Source organism: Pongo abelii, chromosome 5, assembly GCF_028885655.2.
Source record: "Pongo abelii isolate AG06213 chromosome 5, NHGRI_mPonAbe1-v2.0_pri, whole genome shotgun sequence".
Taxonomy (NCBI): Eukaryota; Metazoa; Chordata; class Mammalia; order Primates; family Hominidae; genus Pongo; species Pongo abelii.
In genome coordinates, this window is record NC_071990.2 from 72,786,457 (window position 1) to 72,812,330 (window position 25,874).

General features: G+C 32.9%; 1 protein-coding gene across 48 annotated transcripts in view; it reads left to right on the top strand.

Moving 5' to 3' along the window:
* Positions 1-25,874, top strand: part of RIMS1 (regulating synaptic membrane exocytosis 1) — a 512,927-nt gene that overhangs the window by 323,386 nt on the left and 163,667 nt on the right. For 40 of the 48 annotated variants that reach the window (XM_054557696.2, XM_054557698.2, XM_054557734.2 and 37 more), the window contains 3 exons: positions 19,871-19,938; positions 21,718-21,828; positions 23,947-24,046. In XM_054557696.2, coding sequence (XP_054413671.2) covers positions 19,871-19,938; positions 21,718-21,828; positions 23,947-24,046 — 279 coding nt within the window. Of the gene's footprint in view, positions 1-11,750; positions 11,840-19,870; positions 19,939-21,717; positions 21,829-23,946; positions 24,047-25,874 lie in introns of those variants that run through there. The other 8 variants (XM_063724855.1, XM_063724856.1, XM_063724857.1 and 5 more) reach the window with 4 other exon arrangements.

A 25,874-nucleotide genomic window follows, 5' to 3' on the forward strand; every position in this document is an offset into this window, starting at 1 on the left:
TTTGATATACTGTGGAATCACAACTAAGTATGAGGCTGTGAAATATATAACCCAGAAGAAGGATGTATATGGCTCAAGATGGAAGAATTGTAGAAATATTTTAAATGAGTAAATATTGTTAACATAAATTTTGGAATTTAAAAAATGAAAATAGAAGGATTTTTTTCTAATTTTACCTTGACAGTAGGAATAACACTTCCTACTATGCGTGAAAGCTCATAGTATGTGGTACCCAGAAATGAGTAAGGATATTTTAGAGTGAGGTCAACATTAATCTCTTCTAATATTGATTCTCTGCTTTGATTCTGTAATTTTGAAATCCATGAATGCCATTTTGATTAATAAACCCTGTTTGGTTTATTAAATTGCATTTCTAACAGAAAATACTTAATAAACCAAACAGGGTTTGGTAACAAATTGCATTTCTAACAGAAAATACTTAATCCAAACAGGGTTTGGTAAAAAATTGCTTTTCTAACAGAAAATACTTGATAAACCTTGTTTGGATTTATCAAGTATTTTCTGTTAGAAATGCAATTTGTTACTGTTTGATAAATTTTCGTATATCAAGGCACTTTGGGGAACTCAAGGTAATTATACTAAATTAATATAAATTCATGAGATGGAATGAGGGACAAATATTAGATTAATGACATTCAAAATGACTTTATAATTTGAAGTAAGCCCATACTGGATAATAAACAAGAGAAATGAAATAGGAATAGAGAAATAAATATTTTTTTTAAATCTCAAAACTCAAGCACAACAATAGACACATGCAGTGTATTAAAATGTTTTATTTCAGTTGACTTGAGCCTACATAGGCTTATATGATTCATGCATTCTTTTTTTTTGGGAGATGGAATCTTGCTCTGTCACCCAGGCTGGCGTGCAATGGCGGGATCTTGGCTCACTGCAACCTCTGTTTCCTGGGTTCAAGCAATTCTCCTGCCTCAGCCTCCCGAGTAGCTGGGATTACAGGCACCCACCACCACACCCAGCTAATTTTTTGTGTTTTTAGTAGAGATGGGGTTTCACCATGTTGGCCAGGCTGGTTTCAAACTCCTGACCTCTGGTGATCCACCTGCCTCGGCCTCCCAAAGTATTGGTATTATAGGCGTGAGCCACTGTGCCCAGCCTGATTCATGCATTCTTAAATTCTAGTCAAAGAACATTATATGGTAGCTATTTCAACCAGACAAAATGAGTATATTGGTTGTTGAAAGTTTTGACTCCCTTTTTATTGGTTCTTTTCTGTATACTTGCTGGACCGGCAGGTCTATCTCTAGACCATGCCATCTATGTCTTCTTAATGACCATAATGGAAGCAACTTAAGTTCAGCAAGTATAAGACTTCAGCCCCAATAGCTGCTCCGGAAAATCCTCACCACCTCGAAACATGGGAAATAGAAGTGTATCATTATAGGCCCCCGCTGCATCGCCAACAAGTCACGAGTACTTTCACAAAGACTGATATAACTTTGAAGTAATTCAACAAAATAATTGCAGTAACTCCTTACTACTATGGTGTAGTGAAAAGCTCATACATGGCTTTCAAAAGAGACAAAGCCAAGTTCAAATCCCAACTCTGCTACTTATAAATCATGTGACTTCGGGCAAGTTAATTAGCTTTTCTAAACCCCATCTCTAATATGGGATAAGTGTTGTTGATTTTTCCATATGCCTATGAGAAATAAATTAACTAAATAAAATTAATAGACAGTGTAATATTTGGCACTTAATAAGCATTCAATTAATGTTTATTTCCCTTTTGCTTTTCCCAGCAATAACTTGGTCAGGTTTTGACTACAGCCAGCTTTAAGCATAGGCAGAAATTTGGGAAAAGAAAAAAAGGCAAACAGATTCTGAATGAGACCGTAAAAATGTTCTTTTAAGAGAGAAAAAATGTTCAAATTAGTCATTTCATTTAAGGCTGATATTTTGCAGTTGTTTTGGTAATGAGATGATCCATGGCTCAGTTTTAATTTTTTTCTCATGAGATAATTATTTTTGACAAGTACATGTAATTTAAGTAAACACAGCGCCATTTGTTTTAAATAAATGAAAGATGTTCCTAATTTTCTCTCCAGCATCATTTGGTCATTTCATTTTCTAAAACAAAGTAGAAGCAGTCCACCTTGATTTTTCAGTAAATAATCCCTAGATGATTAGAGAAGTGTATCATTATTCATTGCTGTTTCTGGAATCTGAATGTTGTACTACAATAAAAATGTAATTGAGATAGTAACATAATTTCAAATCAACTAATTTTGTTGTTACCGTTGCTGTTGTTCTGTAACACAAAATATGGGTGGATGAAGTAAAATGTAGGTGACCCAGTGAGAGGATAATTATTCTGTGTCTCAGTGAGAAAAAAAAAAATCTATTGTATTATGCATTATGCATCTACAGTCCTCAAAAATATGCATCTTTAAAAATATCAGAAATACGAGCCACCTTCTCCTGTCCCCAGCTCTCTGGCAAAACCTATTTGAGGTTGTCCTTTTGCCCTCTGGAGATGAGCCACCATTAGCACTAGGCTGGCCGTACCAGAACAGCCTGAAGAAGCACTTTTGCCGTGTTCCCAACAATCAATTGTGTATACTCTTGGTTTATGCTTTCTGGTGCCAGTTGTCATTGAGCTGAGTAAGATTCCTCAGTTAGGGAAACTGCAGAGGAAATGATCTGTTACACAGGGCTTGGCAGGACCATTGCCAGTGATTGATAATGGGACCAAATCATTTCAGGTGAGTTTTCTGTGGTCTGACAGTCAGGCATCTGCTCAACCTTGTCATCTTAACCCATGGGTATCGCAGTGACTGTCAGTGGGTGCAAGATGAGCTCCTGAACATTTGCCTGAGTCTTTTCTTCTGTGTTAGCTTTAAGGACCACAACGTTTCATCTCTCTGGCTTCAGGAAGGTAGCAGCTTCTGTGCATTGTTTTAGGAAATGGTTAATTGAGGAGCTAAAAGAGCTTTAGTGTATGCTACACTGGGAGCCACTTTAGTACGGCACAGAGCACTATAGATTAATGCTGTAATCAATGAGAATCTGTTCACTGCAGAGATCTGTTTTGATGACAGCAGCACTTATGGCCTTGTTTAGTGTCACTGTTGTATAATGTTGGACACTGCAGGCTTTTTTGGCTTTGATTTAGAATGCAAGGACCACAAGGAATTTTATTTAAAATGTTGTATTTTGGTGGATTTTTTAATTGTGTTGTACATTTGCTGCCATTGCTAGCTGAAATTTAATGATTTGATGCCAGTGGCATTTAGTTAACCACTCCGATGCTGCTGTTATGTTTGCTGGGTTTCTGCAGTTTCTACTACTTCATACGTTGCACTCAGGAACAGGTAAACTAAATTATATTAATCTATGGATAAATGTAAAGTTAATGTAATTTATTGTTTAATTATCCAAAAGAGTAAGATACTAAAATGTTTCATTTAGATTCTATCAGTAGAGAATAAGGATGTTTTGCTTTATATAAATATGTTATTTTAGGATGCAATAATGATTACTTGTATTAAAGTTATTTTTATGTTTTAAATGTTTATCTGAAGTACACATTAAATTATATACATTTTAGTATTACATTTAAGTCTTAACTTGAGATATATAGATAATATACAATTAATTCCGAAAGATACATTTTTCTTCTCTGATGGATCAAAGAGTTTGCTTTCCCTATTTAGTGACTTTCACTAAAATTAGAAAATGTCAGAGCTTAATCTTCTTGAAAATACAAAGATTTAAGTATATATAGATTGTTCTTTTCAGGTGTTTAGAAAAAAGGCTGACCAGGTTTGGTTTCTCCTAATTGACAGTCCTGATTATAGAACACATTCATGGAAATTCCTGTGTTTTTGGTGACGTTAAGCTGTGGACTAAAGGGAAAACTGTTCAGATGAGGGGAACAGAGAGCCCAAGACACAAAGAAGGAAAGAGAAGTGTAATCTTTTGCATCAGAGATTTAGGTGTGTGACCTTGGGTTAAAAGAGTAACTAGTGACTAACCCCTTCTGGCCCTTGTTTCCCTTCTGCCAGTTTGGAAAAAGACTCTCCTGTTATTCTCTGTAGGCGTGGCAAAACATTTTTTCAGATGCTCAAGATCATCTATTGATGATTTTCATGTAGAAAAAAGACACAATTATTAAATGTTTAAAGGTATGCAGTCTTCCTAATACAAGAGGTAAATACAGCTGTTTTTTTGCTGCTTTTTTTTTTAATTGGCTTCATTGTAACTATGTTGCCAAATAGGCATTGAGTAAGTGTGAGGTGTCCCGAGGGCACCTGCTATTAAGACTGCACGCCTTGGGAGAGGAAAGAGGCATCACAGTTGTGCTGCAGCCTGATGAGGACCTGGATGCAGAGAGGCACTGGGGCTTTCTGAAAGTCGGCCAGGGACAAGGGCTCTCCTCACTGCTCCCTTGCTCCCCCTCAGGTTCAGTGTGTATTGCTGAGGGCAGCTGAAGAGAGCTCCTGCCTTCTTCTCTCAGCAAATGTTTTTCAAGAGGTCTACTTTCTGCTGAAGGCAAGCTCAAAATCCAAAGGGTCAGAGGCAACTGGAAAAGTAGCCACCTTCCACTGGCAAAAATATGAATCAGATTGCTGCCTACCAAATACTAGTTAATGTTTGTGAGTCTAGCCTAATTAAATATATTCTTTAGTGAGGATGGAAGGATTTTATTGTAAATTGAACAATGTGCTTACAGAGTAGCTAATAATTGCCAGTTTATAATGATCATGAATCTTCTGTTCATGTTTATACTTGCTGTTTCTTCTTAATAATAGACACCCACCATTATGAGAGGAAGGCTGAGGCAATGATGGTTCATGCTCCCACATATATGTACATGAGAGACGAAAGAAAAAGAGAAACAATGTGATTGATTTCTCTGTCTAGTTCTGAGGAACCAGTCTGAATTATAGTCTCTACACATATATTTATGAGGGCAATAACTTTATTAGTAAAGTGATTATGAATTCCATAGAAGTTTGTCTGCTCAAGTCTCTTCCAACTTTCTGATTTTATGGGGTGCTGCTGTTTATTAGTGCATAGTTAGGAAGATCTTCAAGGAGAATAGATATTTTCATTTTGAAGTATTACCTGTGAATGTTCCTGCCAAGGAGGGTTCTGTTAGAGAAATGAGGAAGTCATTTGGAAAACAAAAACAAAAATTAATCTCAATGAACAGCAAATATATATTCTCCCCTGTCCTTCCCCAGGTCATCTGTAAACACTTTTAATAAGTAAAACAAATGCTTGCCATTCTCAGTGTTCTAAGACTAGGGAGATTGGGAAGAAGCACGTCAATTTATCAAAGAAGATAAATTAATGAAAGAATTTGTAATTATTTGATACTATGATAATAGTCAAGAAAACTTTTAAATACTTATCATCATGCCTGTAAGTTGTAGGCTAATGAAATGGTTTTAGATTTTATATAACCTGCTTCAAGTAGGCCAATCTTTTGTCTTTAAGAAGGGAATCATCATAATTATATTATGAGTGGGTCAATTACTTGCAGAAATGTAACCAAAAATCTTGATTGCATAGTTAATTTAAATAAGTTTTAGAGAAGGTTTTATGTGACTTCTATGAGTCTTGAATATCTGGGAAATAAATTCTTATGATGAACTGTAAACATTGAACAAATTTCAAAACTGACTTCAGAAAGGGGGGCATATTGATATAATGACTGGTGAGTTTTAACAAACATATTTCAATACTATAATATCTGTCTTATATTTTAGGCTTATAAATAGCTTTGAGGGTTTTTGTTTTTGTTACAAGAGGCTGTTAGCCCTGCATTGTTTGTTGTTTTTCTCTTTAGAGAATGCTTAGCCCTTGAAACTTGTTCTTCTGAGTGGGTTCAAATTGCAACAATTTTTTATCCACTTAAATTTTTTTTTTTACTTTTATTTCAGGATTATCTTCTGTAATCACTTATTTAGATTATATAAACTTTATTATATTTTCTATATTTTCCTATTTAGCATATATCTGAAATTGTCTAAGGTATTCATCAGAGAAGAGATGTTAGTACATTTGTGTGTAATATTTCTCTTGCCTATTCTATATTGAAGGCTTTTGAAAAATATAATTCATTGGATTGTTGATAGGTCATGAAAGTGCTTTTTGAGGTTAATTCCCTTGCTCTCTATATGTACTCACAAAGCTCATTTTCTCTGAGTATGGTTTTTTGATTTCCTAAGTGCCTGGCTTAAATAGTGATCTCAATGAAAGCATACTGCTGAGGCTGAGGACCTGCAAGAGAGGATAATTCTGGGAGCTAAAGGTAAAGCAACAAGTCCATATCATAATACCCTACTCAGAGTCACTGATTCCTTTAGTCCCTTTAACCATTTGTTCTTAATTTGGAGAGAGATCAGAGGCCTTTGAGAAATAAAGGAAGCAATGGACTTTTGAGGGAAAAAATACTTTTGCACACAAAATTTTACTTACAATTTAAAAGAGTGTGTGGATCCCCTAAATGTAATTATGGACCGTGTAAAAGGACTTGCATAACTCAGATTTATAATCCTTTCCTTAAAAGTCACAACAAAAAAGTATTTGACATTCAGTGGTAGAAAAAATCCTGCCTACACAAAGGTACACCACTTCTCATCTATGGTTAGTGAATAAACTCAAGACCAGCTTCAAATTGCTCTTGCTAAAAAAAAACAAAAACAAAAAACAAAAAAAAAAACCTCAGTTACTATTTGGTGTTTTCATGGGCTCTGCCATTTTATATCATAAACAAATACACCCAAAGCTTAAATCTCCAAAAGATAAATATGTGATGATTAGACAGATCATTGGCATAAGCAAAGATATTAGGAATGACTGCAAATTCATTGAGCTTATTTCTGTTTAGAATGGCTTGACAGAGACTAGGTTTCTCTTGACAATAGGCTTCTTTGACAAATATGTTGTGATTTCCTGATTTCAGAGGCTAGTTTTGTTTTAGGCAGACATTTAATTATAGAGATCTCTATGTAAGGTTTGTTATTATGAGATTTTACTGTAATCAGAGCTATTCAATTAAGGCATAAAAGTGATGGAAAAATTAAGCACAGAATAAGGGGCTCTAAAATATCTATTTAATCTGAAAGACCCTTTGACTATTGGTAACAAACATGTGGTTTGTAACAAGAATAGTCTTTCCGAAGTTTTTGCTTGAAGCTGTCCCCTTTGAGTTTGCTATATAGAGTCTTTAAACGTAGTATCTTTATTCTCCACAGATTTCCTGGACGGTTTAACAAAGCTAAATTGCAACGGATACAGTTTGCATACTTGTGAACTAAGTACACATCCATATGTGTGATCTAAAATGTGATACAGTGATAATTATGTCAGAGATTATGGTAGGCCCAAAGATCTGGGGTGAGTGTGTGTGTGTGTGTGTGTGTGTGTGTGTGTGTGTGTGTGATTTTTTTTCTCATTAAAACTATTAGTACATCACTTTGAGAAACAAATAGAACCATAGAGCTTCTTGGTAATAATGGAAATTATAAAGGCAAATAAGATGTTGTTTTTCAGTGTTTTTAGTCCCTTTCAACTGTAAATAATGCAAAATGGCTAGCCTAGGGTAGTAATGAGTTTCTCATTTGAAAACTAAGCCATTAGAATACAGTTGCAACAATTATCACAAATTCTTTACAAATATATTTCAAACGTGAATAATAAACATTTTATTTATAAGGTAAATGCTACTTATGGTCTTCCCAGTTAAAAAGAAACTGAGGTTGAGTTTAGGAGTTGCTATTGACTGGCTCTTTTATTTTGAAATGGAGATCAGCCTTTAATTTTATTTATAGTATACCTGTATATAACATAATGTCTTGTTTTATAAAAGATAAAATTAAGCTATGATATTTTTTCTTAATACTAAGATTATTACAATTACTATAATTTGGTATTTCTCATGGATTCTATATTTCTCCAGCTCAATCCTGCTATGATCAGTAAGATATTTTAGCTAGCATTTGGGTTGGTTTGTATAGAAATTAGGCAAAATAGAATGATTTTATATTGTTAAGATTGGTGACATTATTAGGTCGATCTTCAATGTGCACATTTTTATTGAGAGAACTGAGTTAAACATATTTACTGTCTTTTTGAGTGATATCACCTTATGTCTCAATTGGGAATGTTTTGTTATGGATTTATAAAAAATTATAAAATATGAAAAATTGACTTTTTGACATTACTAAAATAATATTTAATTTAATTTTTTATAAATGTAATCTTTCAAATGGTAATTTTAATTTTCAGATTTAGTGTTATCGAATAGTTTATCAGTGCTAATGGTTTGCAATTTTATTTTTTTGACCTAATATCTCTTAATTTCACAATTTAATTTAGTTACATAATTCTCTAAAAAGATAGTTTTGTTCACTTGGTTTGCTGTTACTTAAAAGACATTGATTTAAGAATCTTTAAAAGACAATTCAGCTACTCTGTGTGGGGAGTATTATGCAAAGAGCACTTGATCCTTTCCATTTTTTTGTACTGCATTCAAAAAATATCAGGAAATAGAACATGCAAAGGGATAAGATAAGAGTTATTATTTACAGTGCATTTAATCTTTAAATTCATGATTAATCTGAAGCAATATTTAATAAACAGTTGCTGTATCTTTCTGCTTTTTGTTCCGTTGATGAATAATGACTTCATTGTGAAAACTTAGCTTCAGATCCCTTCTTATTTACAGCTGAGTTTTTTGATGTGCCAGATATTTGCCAACCAGCTTATTGTTATGATTATTGTTATTTGTTTACATTGTTTTAATTAAAATTTATCTCATCAGAATTATAATTTACCAACCTTTGTTTTTAATTAGGAGGGCTATAAAGGGATTTCATCCTTGTTTTTATAAAAATTTACATGCTATAATATTTTTAGTTGTTGCCTAATGGATATTGTTTTAACATCAGTGTTTTGCCCTTTAATCCAGTTGTTTTCATATATAACTGTTCATGCACTCTTTAACACAGTTATGTTCGTAGAGCTACACACAGTATCACAGTGTTAAGGGCACAAAGACTCTTAGCTGATTTGTTTTTGTGTATTTGTTTGTTTAGTTTTCCCCGCCCCCTTTCTTGTTAATAATTATTACTGTCAATGTGCTTGTTTGAACAAACCATTTTCCCATTTACAGTGTGCATCTTTAATGGTTTTGTGGGGTTGAATACCAAAGAAACTCTTGTATTATTGTGGCTATAAAGTTATGAGTGAGGGGTAGTGTGTTTTTCTAGGAATAAAGTCTAGGAGCTCAGATTTTGTTCTATTGCTTTTTGCCAGATGAGAAGACCTTTTCACTTACTTCCCATCCTTTGGCAAGACTCTCAAATAAATTAAGATAACTTGCTATTTACTGTAAAGTAATATCTGCACATCAGTTCCATTTTGTTGTTTTCTGTTGAATCAAAGTTATTTTGAGTTTGAAGGACGGAAAACTGCATTTTAATGAAAATAGAGTTACAATAAATATAGTAAATTATATTGTGTACATATCATTTAATCTGATTTTAATTGCTATGTTAATATCATTTTAAAGCCTATTTTAATATCAAAAGTGATTTACAATAGCTGTGAAAATGTAAAAATGTAGCCAAGTGAAATAAATTTAAAATACATGGAAAAGATCAGTAAGGGAAAATAAGGGTAGAAAATTAGGCTGCATATTTAATCACAAATATCCCAACACAAAAAAGTGTCATCCATTACAAATGCACAACATCTTTAACACAAAATAAACCAGTTGCGGGCCAGGCACAGTGGCTCACACCTGTAATTGCAGCACTTTGGGAAGCTGAGGCGGGCGGATCACGAGGTCAGGAAATGAGACCATCCTGGCTAACACGGTGAAACTCTGTCTATACTAAAAATACAAAAAATTAGCCAGGCGTGGTGGTGGGCGCCTGTAGTCCCAGCTGCTCAGGAGGCTGAGGCAGGTGAATGGCGTAAACCCAGGAGGTGGAGTTTGCAGTGAGCCAAGATCGCGCCACTGCACTCCAGCCTGGACGACAGAGTGAGACTCCGTCTCAAAAAAAAAAAAAGCCAGTTGCATAAGTGCACACTTATTATTCCTGATACCAACACCAAAAGAAAGTTTCTTTTCTGTCATTTCATAGAGGAGATTATCAGCAGGAGCAGAAGCAGCATGATCCATATGAGAATCATCATCACCATGATCCATGTAGTAAACACCCTGATATAGTAATGATAAAGGACAATACAATAAAAGGAACTGTAGGGGCAGTGAGGGGAGAGGGACTGTCTAGAAATATAGTGTGTTCCAGGTGCGTGGTTGTTTGATGGTGTGAATTAATTCATAGTTTTGTTTTAGAAAATATAAATTGATTTACCACATAGCCCTCACAAAGACTTCTGTATATATTGTTGCTTTGTGTTAAACATTTCAAAAATTTGTTGGGCAGTATCTTCAAGGATAAACTCTTTAAAGTGTACTTGCGGGTAGTTCCATGCAGCTAGTTATTGTGAAGTCATGTATTTAAACAGCCAGTAAAGCTGGGAATTGGATTCTCTTGCATCTGTGACAAAGCCAAGAAACCAATGTTGAACAATTTTAGTCTAGGTCAGTGAGGCTTACTTATTTTTTAAAGTAACAGTTCCAACATGAAGATATTTTTAAATAATTATATTGGAAATATAGATTTAAAACTGTTTATTCAGTCAAATATTTAGGACCCCTGGAAGATAATTCCTTTCTTGAGTCCATAAGTTAGTCTTTGACCAACATTAACGTAGTTTGCTTTTTAATAAAAAATGTATATACAATCTATATGGATTTGTTGATATTGCCTCTTTATCCTCATTTTTTGTGGTTTATCTTATTTAAATTATTTACTTCTGTCACATGGAGTTGGAGTACAGTTGAAAGAATGTGACTTTATAAAGCTTGACCACTTTTTCATTGAGTCAGAGATTTAGACCAGTGACTGCAATGTTTTGCAACCTCATTTCCTATAGCTGTAATTTTGGAGTTTTATTAATATGGCTATCTAGAAGTTTTCTCAAAAACAATGCCGAGGCATAAAATAAAATGTTCTCCAAACTTCTGCGCCTGGTGATTTTCCACTGCCAGTCAAAGAATTTCCAACTTAAAAATAAAGTCCTTTAATGTAGCTATAAATTATTTGTTTACATACCCAAAATAAAAACAAAGACAAACAAACCAAATAATAAGCAGAATAAAATAGAAAAGAAAGGCAAAAACAAACTATTCATAGTCACTTGAGGGATTTCTGGTGTCAAAACTTGTTTATATTACCCACTATTTGCTACAGTATAAACTTTTCTACTTTTTTGTAGATTAATAGTATATTTTAAAATGAGAAGTATCAGTCCCACATAAGTACTTCTGCTTTGTTCTGTACACCCTTAAAATTCATCTTTATTATCATTTTACTATTTTCATTTATATCACTAAAAGCATGTATCCATCTTTACATTTTTTATTTCCTTGTCTTTGGGATATAGAGGCAGGTGAAAATTGATTTGACATTCAGAATATTATTTCAACTTAATGCTGTTTTGCTAGTGTTGCCTGGGTCTGGATAAGGACTAACATTTTCCTTTATCAAAGATATTTATATGTAGAGTTTGTTCTTGTAATGTCTTTGCTGTGAACTTGCCCAGCACAACAATTTCTTAAACCTATGGTTAACATCCAGTCCCCAAACAATGAAAACAAATAAACCCCAATTTTTTCCACAGGGTTTCCTGGCTGGTTATTCCGAGACTTTGCACTTGACAACCTGTTCTCCCACGTGAATGGAATACTCAGTGTCAATGTGGAAGCCTGGTCAGTTGGAAAGTTGCAGTAAAATATTTCCTTCTGCTGTACAGCACTTCCCAAATTCTTATTTATGAAGAGTCACTGTGTTGAAAAAAAACAAGTATCCCTAAGATTGTCAATTTTGTGATTTGTTATCCAGGTTACCTTACTATTCTGCATTTAGATTCTGGGAGAGAAATTTCTCAGTTATTAGGCCTTAGGTCATATTTACACATGAAATTTATTCTTCTCCAAACTGTTATGTGTGGAAAGCATTTTGGCCATTATCAATGACCTTGGAGACTTTTCTTCAGATACATTTTCATTGTCATTTAATACAGATAATACAGTATGGTCTAGATTTCTTGAAGACCATGACCACATCCTTATTTTATAATCCTAAGGCACAAAGTTGTGTGCGCATGCATGTGTGTGTATGTGTTTGTGTGTTTGTTGTTCAAGTTTTCTGGAATTTTAATTTATAAAATTTATCTAAGGCCTTATAGCACCAATATAGGCCAATGTAGAGGTAAGAAAGATGGCATTGAACATCATGGTGTTTTGGGAATGTTTGTGGACCCCAAAGCTTCATGTGGTCTCAAAATCTAAATTTATATAAATGTACATAACTTTTAAAACTAGGAAGAATTAATCCGATGACTGATATTTACTGTCTTCAATTTCTTTTAATTTCTCAGTATCGATTACCCTTTTCAAAGCAAACCCACAATATTTTCTGTTTTCTCAAAGCCCTATTATCTACGGTGACCCTATTTCATGTTTAAACTTACAATAGTTATTTTCTTACTGCTATCAATCCTGTTATTGTTTAGATAATTTTTAAAGGAATATAAACTAAAAAAATGAATTACAGGAAGTTAGGAAGCTTACAACCTATTAGAAAATAAATATTAAGATATATTTTACATCTAATGTCTACTAAATAATTTTTAATGTATAGTATAAGCTGGCTTCAAGAAAACATTGTTAGGGATATCTTGAATAATCTGGCCAATTAATAATTTTTACAAACAACAGGACTTCAGCATTTTTCTAAGCCCATTTCAAAGCATATTTTGCAAAGATTACAGATATTACATATATTTTGGTTACGATCACTAATTAACTGTAAGTCTGATCTCTAACACCATGATTTCATATTCTTCATCTCAAGTGTGTAATGAGACATTAAGCTCTATTTCTAAACTCCTTTACAATTCACAATACTGACATCTCTCAGTTAATCCTCATGAAGTGTTTGTGAGGAAAGGCACTATTCTTATTTTGTAAAAGAGGACAAGGTTAATAGAGATGAGGAGATATTATCAAGAGAATGCACCTAATATGGCAGATTTAGGATTAGTCACAAGTCTCCAACTCGGAGTACAAAGTTCTTTTTACTGCATAATCGCTGATTTTATAAGTGTTATATGAATATGATTATAAATATTAGCATATAGTGTTGATGGAGAAATTAAAACATAATGAAGTTTTGTGATTACTCAAGATTTCAAATAAGTAAACTGCTGGGTAGAAAAATATATTTTTCTTTGTTTGTACATGTTATTAGAATTGACAGAAATGCTTATAATTATATAAGAATGCAAAACATTTTTAGTATACATTTTTATACTCTGACAGTGTGGATTTCTGTGGTGCTCTATAGTTATAAAGCAGTTTCATGCACATGATCTCATTCTACCCTCAGAAGAAAGAGGGGTTCTATGAAAGTTGTCTTCTGAGTTGAATGACTGAGCTCATGATTCAGCCAGAAATTTTGATTCTGAGTTCCATATAACTGCTTTGTAGAGTTGTGTCATGGTGGTGTTTGCATCCCAAAAATTTGCTCTCAAATTCAACAAACAATGCATACAACCAGAAAAAGTACTGCCTCTACCAAATATGTTAATAAAGTTTCCCTTTCCTGGACCAGCTACTGAGTTTCCTTGCCTGTGTCCTAAAATTATAAAACATAAGGATGGCACCACAGGGCTTCAAGCAAATATTTAATCACTCTCTGGGGTAGTTCAACTCCGGAGGTTTCATTGAGTATGAATATTTTCTGAATACAAATATCTTTGTCACACCAATAACTTAATAAATAATAATTGATACATTTACATGAATCAACTTAATAATACTTCAGTTTACCTGAATTATCAAAGTTAAATATCAGAGAGAAAGACACAGGGGATGTTCTTGGTTTTAGGATGGAAGCAGAGCGCAATTATGAACAAAGGGGAACTTTTAAAAGGGAAATATTTTTCTTTTTTTAAAAACCACTTCATTGAGGTATATTTGACATAGAAAAAGCTGTGCATATTTATTTTATACAACTTAATGAGTTTGGAGAGAAATATCCACTCATAAAACTAGCACCACATTTTGTGCCACAAACATATCCGTCACCTCCAAAACTTCCATCCTGTTTATTATTTTCTTTTTTGTAATAAGAACACTTAAAGTTAAGAGTTACCCTCTTAGCAAATTTTTAAGTATGACACACAATATTGTTAACTCTAGACACAATTCTATACAGTAAATCTCTAGGGTTTATTCATCTTGTATTACTGAAACTTTGTACCTTTTGACTTATACCTCCCCGTTTCCCCTGTTCCCCATCTGCTAGCAACCGCCTCTATTCTGTTTCCATGAATTTGACTACTTTAGATTCCTCATATAATACTACTTATACTCATTATATTCCTCATATAATATTTTCCTTCTTATCTGGCTTATTTCACTTAGCACAATGTTCTCAAGTTTCATCCATGTTGTCAAAAATGGCAGGATTTCCTTCTTTTTCAAGGCTTAGTAATACTATGTTGTATGTTTATACCATGTTTTCTTTATTCATTTGTCAGTGAACGTTGTTTCAACCTCTTGGCTATAGTGAATAGTGCTGCAGTGAACGTGGGAATGCAGACATATCTTTGAGATTCTGACCTCAATTCCTTTGGATAAAAAGTGGTATTGCTAGACCATATGGTAGTTCTATTTTTAGTTTTTTGAGGAACATTTATACTGTTTTCCATAGTGACTGTACTGATTACATTCCCATCAGCCATGTAGAAAGGTTCCAAAATTTCTCCACATTCTCATCAACACTGATTTCTTTTTAAATTTTTATAATAGGCCATCCTAACAGGTATGAGGTGCTATCTCATTGTGGTTTTGATTTGTATTTCTTTGATTGTTATTTATGTTGAGTATCTTTGGTGGTAAACATAGCTGCCATCCAAAGTGAAATTTCTAACATGCATTTAGAAAACAATAGCGCTAACAGACTCCTAATGGCTAGAGATAATATGCAACTCTCCCAAGGATTTATACCTTTTTTTGGGTCCTGGAACCAAAACCAGAAATTTGATTTTAAGTTACTTAAAATTGTTAAAGAAGTTCTTGCTGAAGCCCAGTGGTCTGAAGAGGCCTCTAGCCCTGCTTTAGGCCTTGAGCTCAAGAGACAAAAATCTCTATTACCTAATTTTATGCAGTGTTTGCCTTCAGATATGTTTAGGGAGTGAATATTGGCCTGAATTTAGAATAAAATTAACAATAAGTATTTGAGGACCAGTATTTTCACTATACTAGGAACTTTGACAATAATTCAATCATGAATGACAGTAATTCAGTTGTGAAAGATAATTTATGTAAATTTTGCAACAGTACACATAGATTTATTTATAAAATACACTTTAATATTTTATAGATTGTATGATTAATGATTAAATTTAACAAGTGTATCTTCTCATTTTATTGTAATGCCTAGATAATAAGCCCTATTAAATAATATTTATTTCTTATCCCTGACCTGTGGTTAGGTGAAATTAGACTTTCTAGGACTTTGCTGTGTAGCAAATTATTGCTTATTTATTCCAAAGTTAGCTCCTCTATTGTGTATAATTTAGGGGAAGTGGAAGCACACTTTTCCATTGCAGGCATGGAAACATCTTAAATAGACTTCTAAAATATGAAGAAACATTTCAAAATGTATTTTCAGTATATTAATCCAGAGTTGAGTTTATCTTAGTTCTTAGACTTCAGATTTTAACTCTTGTCTATGAGAAGACTGTTTCCCAAATGAATATCCCTGTAAAATATTAAAATGTTTATATTTTTAATATCACAGTGTAACTAAAACAGTATTTAACTCATGTATGCTGACCACGGTATGTGTCCATGTGTCAATATCTTACCTTGTCTCAACTTAAAAACCTGTTCCTAGAACTCAGTTGGCTTTTTGTGTATGCAGTGCATAAAAACATTCAAATAAACATATTTTGTTCAATGTTTCATTTAGTTCCAACTCACATCCTACTATAGAGGACTCAAAAAAGTAAAAGAGGAAAATACTTTAAGAGGCTCAGGAAATACCTGGGAAGGATAATTCTTCTGATTTTTGGTCTGTGAAATTTGTATTTTTTTGAATGAAAATCTATTCTATTAATATCTAGAAAGAACAGTCTCTTTTTGAAGGTGACCACAGATATGTATTTGAAATTGCTATTCGTTGCTGTGAGTTGCTGTGAGCCAATCTTAGAGTTGGTTTGAATTCCATCTTTTATTATTATTCATTATAATGGTGTTAAAAGTACGCTGCATATTACTTCTAGAGATAGTCAAGAAGTTCAAATTTTCTAATACTTCAAGGCTTTGGGACAGATAAGCTTTCCTTTACTACCTGCACATTAGGTACACATTCCACTTGGTCAAGTAGAGCTGTCATGTAAATTGCTAAATAGATATTTAGTATTTGAAATTAGAGGAATTTTTAAAAATATTTTTAACATACACATGCTTAATTGTGCCTGTATATTATTTCGAAGGGATTTTTGTTTAATTGGAATTTATTGATCTTATTGAAATCCATTGTGCTTTAACGCTAGACATCATAAGATACACAATTGTAAATTATAGAGATAGAGATACATGTTTATGCCTTGTTACATACTCTAATCATAATGACCTGGGTTTAGAAAACACTGGTTCTCTTTACGGAAAATTCATGTGTAATGTAGCTGACTTTATTTCTGCATTGATAGTTGTGTGTTTATTAAGTTTAATAACCTACTTTATCACAAGGGATAGTATAAAAATTTTAAAATCCCTCACAAAAAATAATGCTCAAAATTATAACACTTCATTGAACTTGGCTAGTTATGAACTTGAGACATTTCCATAGACACAAGCAGCTGACATATTTCCTGATTCTAAATTAATGGTAATAGTGAATTAGTTCCTCGGACGTTTTATTGACTATGAGGACCAAGGTGCTTTTGTATTGACTCCATAAGCAAATACCATGAATTTATCATTTTGCAGCTATGCCACCTGGCAGTCAATATCTTTAATCAACTATTACAAAAGTAATCAAGGAAAATGTTTTGTGTTAATGAAATATTAGACTCAATATTTTAGGAGCATGTTTTGTTGAGTGTTGCTTATTCCATTAATAATAGTGAAATCTTAGTTATAAAGACAAATTAAGAGTGCTTAAAAGTTCAGTAATATAAACAAATATAGTTTACAACGAAGTATTTAGATTGTAGATTTTATTTTTTGTAAGTCTTTAAGCAAAAGTGTTATATTTTAATGGGTAATGATGAAATTAGTGATAAGAAAACTATTAGAAGCCATTCAGAATATTAAGGAAGTATAATTGTATACTAAAATATATACAAATATTGCATGCTAAAATAATGAATGTGTTTTTTACATTTACATTTGTTAGCAATATTTAGTAAATACAATATTTAGTAGATACAAAACTACGTATGGCCAAAGTTGGAAAAAACAAAATTTGTTTAAGCTGCAATATCTGTAGCATCCATTTTATTACGGGATACTGTATGAGTCCTGGCTCCTCACTGGAATCATCTGACAGACTATGTGTAATATTTATCCAGTACCAAACCAATTAAATTAGATTCTCCATTTAACATCATTATTCTACAAAGCTTATATATCATAGAATAGCACTGCTTGATAGCACTGTTTTTATAATAAAGTGTGTTGAGTATCACCATTGAATTTTACCCAGAAACATCAGCTTTTGGTCCTTTGCCTATAAGAACAGTTTTTTGCAGATCGAATATTCATGAATATATGTCTCTCATATGGTGGTTCAACTCCATGTTTCACTCATATTTGATTTATAATATTAATAGATTTACTTAGGATAATATGAGCAAAACAAGGGGTTGAACCACCATATGAGAAATTGGGGCATGAACCAGAGAAGAATCCTGAGGAGTAGTTTTCAAGACCTAAGTCAGGTTATTGAGGGATACAATAAACTTTTGTTTTCTTGAAGTGCTTAAAGTAGAATGAATTTTTGTCATTTTTTTAAACTTCAAAGACTTTTTCAAGTAGCTTTTGATTTAATGATCAATTTTTCTTTTTTGGGGAAATATAATTTTCTTTCTCTTCAAATATCTAAGTATTTCTATTAATTTTCACAGAATTTCAAAATGAATCAGCATTCAGGAAGTCATTAGGCATTTTTACTAAGTATACGAAATTATACGATAGAGTTTTACAAATTGCAATAATTACCTTTTGAATTATAACATTTGTGTTAGTAGTAATTTCAATTTTATTAATACAGTTTTTCTTTCAGAACAAGCTGTAATAATACTAAAGAGAGAGCTACTTTAAGAATAGTCATGTGAACTTTTACAAACAATAAATATAAAAGAGAAAAAAAGTTCTTTTCTGACTTCCTAATATTCCATTAACTGAGGTGGCCCAGTAGGAGTATAGAGATTTATCCTTTTTGGCATCAAACCATGTATACATTTTTAAAGTATGTGATTTGGAGAGAGATACGGAATCTATGTGAAGTAAATTTTAACAGAATATAGTTTTTTCTAATGAAATTTCTAATATTAACCCCTCCATAGAATATAATACTGTAATCTACATGAATATTTGAAAAATGTTTATTGTAGTACCTGTATAAATAACGTTTAAGGAAAAGGGAAGCAGTTCCTAAAAAATTGAAGTGTATGGATTTTTATGCCTGAATATTTTCAATATTATTAAAAATTATTTCATGTAGCATTTTGTTTATAGTGCCTGTGTCTGCAATGCCTGTCATGTACATACAATTCTTTACCTATGATCTTTACAGGCATCAACCAAGCATATTTTCCCAACAGTTAAATAGCTCATTATTAACTAGCATGCTTTACTCACTTTATGTTTTTCTCTTTCAAGATCTATGCAGAGAAAAATTGTATTGAGTTAATCTGATGTTGAAAATTTAAAAGGGAATTATTCCCCTGCTTTCCCTAATATCTCTTCTCATGTAGGTTACCCAATTTTTCTCTGGCCTTTCATCCTATACAAATACTGAAAGCACTGATACTTTCCATTGAAGTTTTTTCAGTTTTTCTCAGATACCTTCTTTAGCATTATATTGTTAAGCCGAAAGATCAAAAATAAAGGTTCATAAACACATATTTACAAAGTTAGAGCTTTTGAGTACTCTGTCATTTGTAGCCAGTCTTTTGGAAAAAGTTATTTTTCATATTTATTTACTCATCATTATGTCCTAAAAAATGTGTGTTATGTTTTTTAGTTGATGAGAGAAGATAAAGATCAGATAATAATTTTGAAAGATATTATTTAGTTCAGAAAGTATAAAGAGAGACACTATATTTTAGTACTTACCTCATTTCAATGAATAAAATTTTAGCCAGCATCACTAGATAGCAGGTTGTGGCTGGGTATGGACAGTCCTTTAAGGCTAGGAGGGGTAGATTAACCCTGTTTTTTTGTGTGTTTTTTTTTTTCTGTACATTCATATGTGTTTCCAGACTGATTTATGACAGAATAAGGTAGTCATTCATTGTATGAAGTGCATTTGTAGCATACATTCATTCCAGTGATTCAAGTCACAACCTTTGCAACACACGTGTGCATCATTCTGCGACGTACACGCTCAAGCTTATGATACTAAAACCCTTTCCTTTATAGATTGAAGAAGTAAAGCTTAAAGTGATACACTCTTCTCTTTAATACCATTACACTTTTCATTCTTTTTGTATTGAACAGGTGATTTGGATTATTACTGGTTGGATCCTGCCACGTGGCATAGCCGGGAGACATCACCTATTAGTTCGGTAAGTTTTCTGGAAAGTGTGTTCGGAGTTTAGGGAATATGTGTGCTCGTTAATTGTCCTTTGTCTGATATGTGATATCTGCTCTATTATTCATTTGGTAAGGGCAAATATTGATTTCATTTAAGATAGTACAATTTTGAAGAAAAAAGCAGTTATTACTGAATAATTATAACAAATTTTAAATTAAGTAAAAAACGATTATTAAATAATGACTATAAGTAAGATTGAGATGTTTGGTTATGGATATTGACATTAACAAGTCAACATACGGAATCAGTTTTTTTATGTAAGCAGATATGTTTTTAAATTTCAATTAATTCCATTTTAGAACCATTTAAAAATGTATACTTATTTGCCAACCACTGTAAGAAACTTTTAATATAAATTTCTGCTACAAATGAAATACAGTTCTAAATGAAAATTGTTATAAGCCAAGGATGGAGTCCACTGAAATAATTTCCTCTAGAGTGTCTGTTAACTGAGGAAATTGCATCATGCTACAACCAATAACTTGTGTCTATAGGAAAGAAAGCAAGTTGTTTACTTTTTAAAAATTTAATAGGCCTTTTTCGAGCAGTTTTAAGTTTACAGAAAAATTGAGGAGAAAGTACAGAATTCCCATACACTTCCTTACTCCACCCCTTTCCACCTGTTTACCTTGTTATGAACATCTTGCATTAGTGTGGTCCATTTGTTACAACTGATGAGCCAATACTGATGTATTATTATTATTGACTAAAGTCCATAGTGTACATTAGGGTACATTCTTCATGTTATACATTCTGTGGGTTTTAACACATTTATAATGTCATGTGTCCACCATTACAGTATCACACAGAATAGTTTCACTGCTCTAAAAATCCCTGGCACCACTTATTCGTCCCTCTCTCCTTTCTTCCCCACTGAGTCCCTGACAGCCACTGATCGTTTAGTTTCTATAGTTTTTCCTTTTCCAGAATGTCACGTGGTTAGAATCATACGATTTATAGCTTGTTGAGATTTGCTTCTTACACTTAGCAATATGCATTTAAGGTTCTTCCCTGTCTTTTTATGTCTTGATAATGCTTTTTTGTTCGTTTCTTTTTACCACTGAATAATATTTTTGTCTGGATATGTCCAGTTTATTTATCAATTCTTTAGGATTTTAAAATATTTTTAGGTTGATATTATAAATGAAAATATTTTTCAATAATGATTTCTAAGTTACTCTGCCAATTGTTCCTATTCTCTTTTATTTTTTAATTGACACATAATAATTGTACATATTTATGCAGTACATAGCGATGTGTCAGTTCCTATAATGTATAGTGATCAGATCAGGGTAATTAGCATATCCATCTTCTCAAACGTTTATCATTTCTTTGTATTGGGAACATTCAATGTCCTCCTTCTAGCTTTTGGAAACTATATATTATTAACTATAGTCATCCTATAGTGCTATAGAACACCAGAACTTATTCCTCCTATATAGCTGTAATTGTATATTCTTTAACAAATCTCTCCCTACCCTTCCCTTCTCCCTACCTTCCCAGCCTCTATTATCCCCTATTTTACTTTGTACTACTACGACATCAACATTTTTTTAGCTTCCACATGTGAGTGAGAACATGCAGTGTTTAACTTTCATGTGGGAACTAACATGTTCCTGGCTTATTTCACTTAACATAATGTTCTGCAGTTCTATCCATGTTACCTCTAATGACAAGACTTCACTCTTTTTATAGCTGAATGCATTCCATTCTGTATATGTTATTTTTAAACTCATTCATGTTTTAACAGCATCCTGTAACGTGGCAGCCATCTAAAGAGGGGGACCGATTAATTGGACGTGTTATTCTTAACAAGAGAACAACCATGCCCAAAGACTCAGGTGCATTGCTGGGTCTGAAAGTAAGTATGCGGGTTTAAAATGTTTCTTAAAGGGTGAATTACAGTATGGTCTGCATTCATCAGAGTTTCTGGCAATGATTTTTAAGTGTCATTTAAATATTTTATATAATTTTATTGATATAGCATATAGATGTGTTAGGAAAATTGAATGAAGTTTAGGGAAACTAATGTATTTTCTTCTGACTATAAAGTTCAGGGTGATTTTTTGCATTAGAAAGATTTAAATGGAAAGTAGCATAGATAATGTGGACTTTTATTGTAACTTAAGCAGCAACATAAACATCATTAAAGGGATCACTTTCTAATTACAATAGTTTTGTAAGAATTTTTTTAAAATTAATGTACTTAATAGTGCTGTCTTATTGATTATTACCGTTAATTACTCCTGCTATGAAATAATTCTGATTACCTCCACTAATGGGTATGCCACTAAGAATTGTGGCTGAATCTCAACTTTTGGTGATATTCTCTTCACTTTAAATTATATATATTTGAGGCCCTGCATTGGAAGAACTTAAACATAGATTTTAAAATATTCTATAATAAAACTCAGACTTTGATAGTCTTATGGGCATAGATACATGTTTCAGATGAGATGGTCAACTGCAGAGATGCATTTAGGCTATTAAGCTTTGCACAATGGTAAATTGCTTCCCAAAGGTGTCATTTTCTTGGCTTGAATCTACAGTCTTTATAGTCATAGACCTACATTTTACTACACATATACAAAAGAGATCAAGATCTGATCAAGATCTGATCTTGACAATGGGATATTATCTTCATGTAGAAATAATAATTCAAATGGTACACATGAATTTGGATGATAAAGAAAAATGAATTTTAATGTAAACAGTGTCAAACACTTGCTGTTTGATACTAAGTAGGGAAGACCTGGCACTTGTCTTCTATGTATATGCATTATTTATGGTGCCCTTTTATTGTTAGGTCACTTTAAGACAGGGCTATTTAATCTTTCAGCTTCCCTGAGCAACACTGGAAGAAGAAAAATTGTCTTGGGTCACACATAAAGTACATCAACACTAACAATAGCTGATGAGCTAAAAAAAAAAAAAAAAAAAAAACAATGTTTTAAGGAAGTTTACAAATTTCTATTGGGCTGCATTCAAAGCCATCCTGGGCCACTTGTGGCCCACTGACAGCGGGTTGGACAAGCTTGCTTTTAAGAAATCAGTACAGCCTGGGTGCAGTGGCTCATGCCTTTAATCTCAACACTTTGGAAGGCAAAGGTGAGAGGGTCGCTTGAACCCAGGAGTTAGGGACCAGCCTGGTCAACATAGCGAGACCCCTTCTCTACAAAATTAAATTAAAAAATTAGCTGACTGTAGTGCCTGCACATGCCTGTAGTCCCAGCTATTTGGGAGCCTGAGGTGGGAGCAACACTTGAGCCTGGGAGTCCACGGCTGCAGCTGTCTATGATCACGTCAACGCACTCCTCTGTGGGTGACAGAGTTAGGCTTTGTCTCATAAAAAGAAAGAAAAAGAGAGAGAGAAAAAAAGGAAGGAAGGGAGGGAGGGAGGAAGGGAAAGAAAGAAAAGAGAAAGAAAGAAATCAGTACATGAAAAGAAAGAAAGAAATCAGTACACAAACTTCCTTAGGACACATAGTCATCTCAAATATGAGATGTTTTGTTTTCAAAACTGTGCTCCCAGCTACTTTAATCAAAAATGTAGGTGAAGCGCTGGTGGCTCACACCTGTAATCTCAACACTTTGGGAGGCCGAGGCAGGAGGACTGCTTGAGCCCGGGAGTTCAAGATCAGTCTGGGCAACATAGCAAGACCTTGTCTCTACAAATAATTTTAAAAATTAGCTGGGCGTGGTGGTGTATGCCTGTGGTCTAGGCTACTTGGTAGGCCGAAGTTAAAGGATCACTTGAGCCTGGGAGGTCAAGGCTGCAGTGAGCTGTGATCATGCCACTGCATTCCATCCTGGGTGACAGAGCAAGATCTCATCTCCATAAAAAAAAGTGTTTCAATTCATTAATGTTTCTACATGCAATTTCAAGTAAATCATAAAAGAATGTAGGATTAATTCCTCAAACTAATAAGCTTATGTTTTAGTATGAGTCTTGGAAACTTATAAATTTGTAATTATCCAGGTTGTTGGAGGAAAAATGACTGACTTAGGACGACTTGGTGCTTTCATCACCAAAGTAAAGAAGGGTAGCCTAGCAGATGTAGTTGGACACCTAAGAGCAGGTAAAGTTTCTTTTTTTAATATTTAAACAGTGTGTTCTCCATGCATGAACATGAATTGGTGGTTTTCAATTTGGGGTTAGTTTTATATATACATACATACATACATACATACATGTATGTATGTATATATCAATTAAGTCACTAAATTTTAATGCATGAATAAAGACTTTTTTTCCTGATATAAATATTTACCAATTGCGATAATAAGTAACTCTACATCAGCAGCAATCTGGAGAGTAAGGGTAGGAATCTTCTTTTTTATAAAAATAAATAGATGTAAAATATAGAAGAATTACTCATCTTTGTAGATGATGTCATAATATTGCTACAAAACTTGAAATCTAAAACAATTTATCTTTGAGAAAAAAATTTTATATCACTCTTTAGTTATTTAGTTTATATTTTAAGCTACAGTAATTACCAAATTTTTTTCAGAGTGGTCCTAAAACACTTACTCAGGAGCAGTGTTTTTTATAAAGCATAATCATAATCACATTTCTTATACAGATTGTATAATAAAATGTTAGTAAATTTAAAAGTGACTCATGTAGATGTGCTACCTCTTGGTATTTAGAAATTTATTTTTGTTGTCCTATAACTGAACATGACACAAAGAAATTATTTAATATATGTAAATGTATCATATATTAAATAGTAACACATTTTAAAATCTATTTTTGGTAAATTGTTTGCTTTTCATTTTTGTTAAAATATTTCTTCCAGTTGACTTGACTGCAGAGCTTAGTAGAAATCTTTTGGTTAGATGGCTGTTTATGTATTTGCCAGACAACTATAAAGGAAACAGAGTTGGCTGAGCTGTAGAATTAAAGATTAATAACCCATAACACAAAAAGTACATTTCCAGGTGATATTCTTAACTTTTAAACCTTAAGTTTGTGATTCTTGAAAACTTTGGCAAAATATTCTAGGACTCTTAAAGACTTTTCAGTGTATTTGTTTACCAGGATATCAGTTCAAAATCATTTTCATTTTTTTTTTTAATTTGACAAGGACTTGCTGTGCAGGTGTATAGGAAGAAAACTCTAATCGGATTTTTCTCCATTTGCTATACAACTTTGAATATGTATAGAGATATGTTACACTGTTATTTCTTATGAAGGACCAGTTATGATTCAGTAGGAAAATAACTCAATCAGGGTTGACTCTGTCAATAAACTGAGTGTGTGTTTGTCTAATGACTCAAAAATAAGCCTCAGAAAGTCTGAGACTCTCTTGTTGGCTAATGTAAGATAACTTTAACTACAGAAACCTGAGTTTGCGGACCACATTATAAACATTGTATACCCATTATAAACACATTATTATGTTTTAATAGGAAGTTACTTAGGAGGTAAAAGAAGAGGGGTGTTCTATATAAAATATCTTTAATGATTCATTTCATTTAACACCCTTACGAGCCAAGAGCCTGAGAAACTTAAATCTGAAATGTTAAAAGCTCAACTTAAAGAACTATAATACAGACAAGCGTACTTTTCATTCTAAGCAATTTATGTATTTGAAGAAAGTAAAGTGATTTTGCAGACTCAGTCATATATCCTATTTGATTTACATTATAATTTAAGAACTGACTAAATATTTGCATTTATGCAAATAGAATTATTTGCATATAAACATCCTTAGCCTATAAAACTACGGTGCGATCAATGTGACTTTTATTTAACGTTTGCAATCTTGCTTTAATCTTGCAATATCTTTATCCAGTCCTGCCCCCCTTTAAGTCTGTGCACTGTACTGCTACTTCATTTAACCTTCTAAAACACAAAACTGACACTGACACTCTATTTATTATGAAGATCCTTTGGTGTTT